The sequence below is a fragment of the Solanum tuberosum genome, unplaced genomic scaffold (assembly GCF_000226075.1).
Source record: "Solanum tuberosum cultivar DM 1-3 516 R44 unplaced genomic scaffold, SolTub_3.0 scf00322, whole genome shotgun sequence".
In the NCBI taxonomy this organism is placed as follows: domain Eukaryota; kingdom Viridiplantae; phylum Streptophyta; class Magnoliopsida; order Solanales; family Solanaceae; genus Solanum; species Solanum tuberosum.
This window is the reverse complement of record NW_006239245.1, coordinates 543,405-551,046: the sequence shown is the minus strand read 5'-3', so window position 1 is coordinate 551,046 and position 7,642 is coordinate 543,405. Positions and strand designations below refer to the sequence as shown.

Sequence of the window (7,642 nt, the reverse complement as noted above, 5' to 3'; positions counted from 1 at the left end):
ACGTGGACACATTACTATTTATAATTTTGCATTATTTTTTATGTCCACGTGGCAAATATATATGTTTAAAATACGGTATTAAATAGTCTAGGGAGGTAATAGGTCCTTATGAAAGTTTAGTATCGCAACAGCAAATCCGACCAAAGTTGGGGTATTTTTTAGACCGTTATCCCTTATTTAATGGATTACATCTATTTTTTAACTAAATATTATTTTTTTGGTTCCGATACCCACATTGGAGCCCGACTAAATCTGAATTCACGCCAGAAAGTAAAATGTTCCCGAAATCTTTTGGTATACAGATTGATACCAATTTAGTTTTCTATTTTATTTGCCGTATATATAAACGCGAAAAAATTGCTGGATCAGTTTGTTTTTTCCTTTATTTATACGACTAACTCTCTCTTTTTTAATGCCTTTTTTGTTTAATTAAATTCATTGTTCAAGTCATGTCTTCCAAAATTAGTAAACGTCCACCCCAAAATTCCAAGTGCATTCAAATTAAATATTTTCTCCGTCTCAAAATATTTGTCAACACTTTGTCAAGCTTCGTGTTTCGATGATGAGACCGTCAGCACATTTTTGAGTATGTGACTTATGTTTGAGTTATTGGGAGTGTCTAGTGATTGTTAAGCAGTTAAAAATTGGTAATTGACTTTTTTTGGTGACATCCGATTGTCCATGTTTTGATTTTTAGTATATTGTTGCTTCCTAATATAATGCTCTCTTCGTTCCAATTTACTTGACATTTTCTTTGTTTAGTTAGTCTAGAAAAAAAAACGTCTTTCTATAGTACTCAGGATCTATAGCCACACAAAAATTAAAAGACTTACAAAGTTGCATAGAATGATAAGTTTTGTGCTCGTTTAATTATCTTCCCTGGAAACCAAGAAAATAGCTGTATCTAGCAAAAAAAAAAAAGCATACTATAACAAATGAACTCAAAAGAAGAAGTCTACAATAGAAACTATTAGTAGAATCTTTATACTAAAGTCGTTTCGTTGTCATATCAGCAAAATTTGTACTATTATCCTTTTCGAACTTCAATCCATCTGGAGAATTGAAGCTCACACTCTTTGATGTCCTTCACTATCAAAATATGATTATTGCTTTCACAGTTTCACTTAAGTACAACTACTAGTAAGTTACCAAATAATAAACTACTACTATAGTAAGCTTGTATTAAAGAAGGCGTCACATGAGTAGTTAGGGGTCAATATGCAATTAGAATAATCTAGAGGACTAGTTAGCTAAAGTTAGTTAGGGTAGTTAGAAGATACTTTCTTGTTCTTGTATATATGTAAACAAACACTCAGTTGGAGATTAATTAACAGATACATTGAAATTACATTTTCTCTCAACCCTCTACTCTCAGTTCATAGAACATTCCAGAGTCAAGGAATTGTTCATCACCATATCCTAATTTTGGATATTGAACATGGTATCAAAGTTACCAGAAAAACTAAGCCATAATCATCCTCTGTTCTTGAATAACATCGATAATTCAGGTGTTATGCTGATTTCGATTCAGCTATCTGGATCTGAGAATTTCTCTGTGTGGAGCAGAGCCATGCGAATAGCAATTCTAGGAAGAAACAAGCTCGGATTCATTGATGGATCTTGCAAAAAGGAAGCGTATGGAGAAAATCTGAAAACTCTGTGGGAACGATGTAATGCCATTGTTCTATCATGGATCATGAATTGTGTGTCGAAGGAAGTACTTGGAGGGATCGTTTACTCAACTAATGCAGCAGCTGTGTGGAAGGATCTGTGTGAAAGGTATGATAAGGTCGATGGAAGTCGAATCTACCAATTACACAAAGAAATTGCAACCATCAGTCAAGGTACAAGCACTGTTTCTGTATATTTTTCTCGATTGTGAGAACTGTGGGTGGAATTCGATAGTTTAGCTCCAGTACCTAGCTGTGATTGCCCTAATTCAAGAGATTTTGTCGCATTCATGCATAATCAAAAACTGCTGCAGTTTCTTATGGGTCTTAATGAATCATATGATCAAGCACGAGGTCAGATTCTTATGATGATACCCCTCCCCTCTCTAAATAAGGCCTACTCCATGCTGATTGAGAGAGAAAGTCAGCGTAGGATTTCACAGACTACTAGTGGTGGACAGGCTGAATTACATGCGATGTTCACTACTCGAAACTCACCAACACAAGCTCCTAAATATAAATCCCCTCACATTCCTAGCTATGATCCCAATGCATTTTGCGATTACTGTAATCGAACAGGGCATACTCGAGCTATTTGTTTCCAACTTCATGGATATCCTCCTGGTCTTGAAAGGAGGAAGAAAGGACCTGCGTATGGACGAGGAAAGAATAATAATGACAGAAGACAATTTCAGGCTGCTCACAATGTTGTCAGTGATGAACAGGAGCACAAGTACACAGGAGATCCCAATCACAACAGAGAAATGAATTCAGGCAACATTTCATATGGTAGAGGTTCCAGTGGAAGGTTGGATCACAATGACTACACCAGAGGTATGAGTGTTATACATGATCAATATAATCAGATACTACAAATGCTTGGACAGACTAATATTCAGGGAGGACCTGAGGGATCAACTACATCTCAATCTAACAATGCTGGAGGTGCGAATCTAGCTCAGGAGTGCTCATCCTCATCAGGTAAGGATATTGCACTCACAGTCAGTACTAAGCAGCAGGGATGGATTATAGACTCAGGTGCTACTAACCATATGACATCTTCTTCTGCTATGCTTGATTATAAACAACAACTTCCACCAGATAGACCTAGGAAAGTATATTTACCAAATGGAGATACTGCTACTGTCACTCATACTGGCTCCTGTAATATGACTCCACATGATACAATAAAAAATAGTCCTCCTAATTCCTGATTTAAGTTCAACCTTCTGTCAGTCTCCAAGCTTACTAAGGACTTAGATTGTTCTGTTTCTTTCTTTCCTGACTTTGTCATATTTCAGGACCTCTACAGTGGGCAGGTGAAGGGGATTGGTAGAGAGAATGCAGGTCTCTATCATTTGCCTACTCACAAGGTCAGTAGAGGCAAACACACTCAGTGTTTCACAGCAGAGGCTAATAAGGAAACTCAACCTCAATCAGATTCTCAAGTCCTACTATGGCATCAAAGACTAGGTCACACATCACCTAGTGTCCTAGCACATGTTTTTAATTTCCCCGTCACTCAATGTTCTAAAGAAGTGCATACTTGCACAATTTGTCCACTAGCTAAACAACATAGACTGCCCTTTGTTCATAGTACTTCCATGTCTACCATTCTTTTTCAGTTGTTACACATTGATGTTTGGGGTCCCTTTAATACTCCTACTCATGATGGTAATAGATTCTTTGTAACTATTGTTGATGATTGTACAAGAATGTTGTGGCTATTCCTAATCAAATTGAAAAGTGATGTTTGTGTTGTGTTGCAAAACTTCTTCATTTTGGTACAAACTCAGTTTAACTTCAGGGTTCAGACCATTAGAACTGATAATGGTTCTGAATTTGTTAATACTGAATGCTGCAAGTTGTTCACCAGTCTAGGCATTGTTCATCAAAGAACTTGTATTCACACTCCTCAGCAGAATGGGATTGCTGAGAGGAAACATAAACATATATTGGAGGTAGCTAGGGCGATCAAATTTCAAGGTCACATTCCCATCAGATTTTGGGGACACTGTATACTCAGTGCTGCATATATAATTAATAGGCTTCCTACATCTGTGTTACATGGAAAATCTCCTTATGAAGTTTTTCATAAGAAACAGCCTTCACTTCAGCATCTGAGGGTTCTAGGTTGCTTATGCTTTGCTAAGAATATGTATATTCAGGACAAATTTCAGCCTAGAAGTGTAGTTGCTATCCATATGGGATACAGTGAGAATACAAAAGGGTATATATTATATGATCTGAGGGACAAATACTTCTTTCTTAGCAGAGATGTTTTGTTCCGAGAATCTATATTTCCCTTTGCAGTTCCAGCCTCCACAGCTTGGAAATTATTTCCTACCACTTTCTCATCAGACATTGATCCTGATCCTAGCACTCCACCTCCTACAGTGGTTGAACCTGTTGTGCCTGTACTTTCTTCATCTCCATCAGGTGTTCCTACCTCTGAACAAAGGAAATCCACAAGGAGCAGCAGAGCTCCTTTATGGATGAAAGACTATGTCGCAGCTGCAAAGCTCAAGACTGTCACTAAGCCAGTTTATTCTATTGACAATTATGTTGCTTATGATCATTTACACACTCCTTACCAGGCTTATCTCTCAAATTTTGGCAATGATGTTGAACCTTCTACATTTGAGGAAGCATGTTATGATCCAAGATGGGTGGATGCTATGACCTCTGAGATCTCAGCCTTGGATGCCAACAACACCTGGAGCATTGTTCCTCTGCCTCCAGGCAAGAAGGCTATTGGCTGCAGGTGGGTATTCAAGATCAAATATCTAGCTTCAGGTGAGGTGGACAGATTTAAAGCTAGATTGGTTGCAAAAGGGTTCAATCAAAGAGAGGGTATTGACTATCAAGAGACCTTCTCCCCTGTGGTAAAAATGGTTACAGTCAGAAGTGTCTTGGCACTTGCTGCCACTGAGCAGTGGCATGTTCATCAGATGGATGTTTCAAATGCATTTCTTCATGGTGACCTACTTGAAGAAGTTTATATGACTCTTCCCCAAGGTTTTCAGATTCCTAAAGGCTTTAATGTGCAGGGGGAGAAACCAGTATGCAGGCTCATTAAATCCTTATATGGTCTAAAACAAGCTCCTAGACAATGGAATGTAAAACTCACAGAGGCACTCCTCAGACTTGGTTTTATTCAAAGCCATCTAGATTACTCACTGTTTATAAAAAGGACTGGTGAATCCTTGGTGATAATTCTAGTCTATGTAGATGATATGATGATCACTGGAAATGATCTTAATCTGATACAAGCAACAAAGGGAATATTACAGAATACTTTCAAGATGAAAGATTTAGGAGACTTAAGATACTTCCTTGGGATTGAATTTGCCAGGTCACAAGGAGGTATTGTCATGCATCAAAGAAAATACACCTTAGAAATCATTTCTGAGGTTGGTCTTGGTGCTGCTAAACCTGCCTCTACACCACTTGATCCCTATGTACAGCTAACGACTAAAGAGTATGATGATCTAAATGGGAAAGGCCATGAAGATAAGCTACTGGAAGATGCAAGTGTATATAGGAGACTAGTTGGCAAGCTATTATATCTTAATGTTACAAGACCAGACATTTCATTTGCCACCCAAACGTTGAGTCAATTTCTACACCAGCCAAAGCAATCTCATCTAAATGCTGCACTTAAAGTTGTAAGATACATAAAAGGACAAGCAGGGCAAGGAGTACTACTGTCCAGCAGAAGTCCCAAACAGTTGAGAGTTTACTGTGATGCAGATTGGGGAGCCTGTTTACACACAAGAAGATCAGTTTCAGGTTTTATGGTAAAGTTAGGAGAGTCATTGATCTCTTGGAAGTCAAAGAAACAGGCAACAATATCTAGAAGCTCAGCTGAAGCTGAGTATAGAAGTATGGCAAGTGCTGTAGCTGAAGTTACATGGATAGTCAAGTTGTTCAAGGAACTGGGAGCTAAAGTTCAAACTCCAGTTATCATCTACAGTGATAGTAAATCAGCAATACAAATTGCTGCCAATCCGGTACTACATGAAAGAACAAAGCATATCGAGTTGGATTGTCATTTCATACGCGAGAAGGTTCAGCAAGGACTAATTGAAACAAAGTATCTACACACCAAGGAACAGGAAGCTGACATGCTAACTAAAGGTCTAGGGAAGTCTCAACATGAACATTTGTTGTCCAAGTTTGGTGTAATGAATATGTTCATACCTTCAAACTTGAGGGGGAGTATTAAAGAAGGCGTCACATGAGTAGTTAGGGGTCAATATGCAATTAGAATAATCTAGAGGACTAGTTAGCTAAAGTTAGTTAGGGTAGTTAGAAGATACTTTCTTGTTCTTGTATATATGTAAACAAACACTCAGTTGGAGATTAATGAAAACAGATACATTGAAATCACACATTCTCTCAACCCTTTACTCTCGGTTCATAGAACATTCCAGAGTCAAGGAATTGTTCATCACCATATCCTAATTTTGGATATTGAACAGCTTGTAAGCTACCCATGTTTTTCACCACCAAAGCGTAAGGAACCATCAAACAACTTGAGAATTTTGGCGTGTTGCATACTGAAGAATAGGTTCTTTTACCTGTAGATAGAAAAGAAAAAGGGAACAGAAGAATAATTATAAATATTTCCCAAATACTTCACTTCAGCTAGCCAGGATTATTAACTAGGATATTCTTGAAAGACTGATGGATGTCATACCATGCTTGCTTTCCTACGACGTTTGTCCTGACTGGACCTGCTACAGACAATTGCGTACTCATCAGGTTGGTTTGGTTTTCCATTAACTCTTCCATTCTCCTTGGCAGGAATAAAACTCTCACGAGAAGCTACAGGCTGCACAAACATCATATATAACTATTTGTTACTTACTGCAGTCTGTTAGGTGATCAACTAATTAATTACTGCAGATTATTGAGGTAATCCACAAATGAACCAACCTCAGCTTTGCTTGATGGTGTGTTTTCATGCTCTTTTCTCTTGGAGACAGTCTGATCACTCATGACAGATCCATTCCGGTATGCATCAGCTTTTCCTCTAGTACGTGTGAGATCCGATCCAATAGAGTGGAGAGCACCACAAGTGGATAGATCTCTAAAGTTGTTGGCTAGTAGACATAAACTAATATCAGATTTTGTGGTCTAATGTTATGATAAGTATAGAAGTAACTTCACTAAACGTTATCAAAATTCAGATGGTTAGAATCATTACCTGATTCATGCATGTCGGCATCCTGACCATGTATCGTAATTAAAGATAAGAGTTAAAATAGTGGAAGTGCAAGAAACTGTTAAACTTATATTTAATCCAAGACTATTACCATACTGTCTCTTGCTAAGACCTTCTTAACTTCAGCCAGCTTTTCTTCAGTCAGGTCAGACTGGATCACACGCTTCCCTGCAACGACAAAATCAGTCCATCATTGGGTAATTGGTACTATTAGTCTTTCTGCTCCATACAAAGCAGGAAATATGGTTTGCCAGAGGCCAGGTGGTACCTAGTCTGCGGTAGCTCTTAGCCTCAACGAATCCATCTTGTGTCATTTTATCAATTAGCTTCTTCACCGCAGTTTGGTTGGCTTCTCCTTCTAGTTTACGTTGGAGTTTGGCAACACTTACATAGTTCATTGGAAGAGCATGAAACAAAGCCTGAAACAAGAGACTGTCTTTGTTAACATGCAATCCAGGAAGTAACATCCAACTTCATGCAAATCAGTATTAGCGAACTATTCACAAGATTCTTATTTAAGGAGTTGAAATGGAGTTGTTATTCATACTACTCTTTTAACTTCACTGGACTCCTCTCCTTTGTTTAAGTTACTACATGACAATCCGAAACTTCTGTCTCCTCAATCTGTAGGACATTATTGGGATATGCACTCTTTCCAAAAACCTTAAGAGAGGACAGAGTATATTACTTCTCTGTATTTGCACAAATGTTTTCTTCAAGCTCCCAGGCTATAGTAAAATCC

General features: G+C 38.1%; 1 protein-coding gene across 1 annotated transcript in view; it reads right to left on the bottom strand.

Moving 5' to 3' along the window:
• Positions 1–938: 938 nt before the first annotated feature.
• Positions 939–7,642, bottom strand: part of LOC102591962 (HORMA domain-containing protein 1-like) — an 11,709-nt gene continuing 5,005 nt past the window's right edge. The window contains exons 17-23 of the mRNA XM_006360387.2: positions 7,169–7,319; positions 6,992–7,068; positions 6,883–6,904; positions 6,612–6,778; positions 6,373–6,507; positions 6,161–6,253; positions 939–1,182 (exon numbers count right to left, since the gene is read on the bottom strand). Of these exons, the coding sequence (XP_006360449.1) occupies positions 6,200–6,253; positions 6,373–6,507; positions 6,612–6,778; positions 6,883–6,904; positions 6,992–7,068; positions 7,169–7,319 (606 nt within the window). The 3' untranslated portion in view covers positions 939–1,182; positions 6,161–6,199. The remainder of the gene's footprint in view (positions 1,183–6,160; positions 6,254–6,372; positions 6,508–6,611; positions 6,779–6,882; positions 6,905–6,991; positions 7,069–7,168; positions 7,320–7,642) is intronic.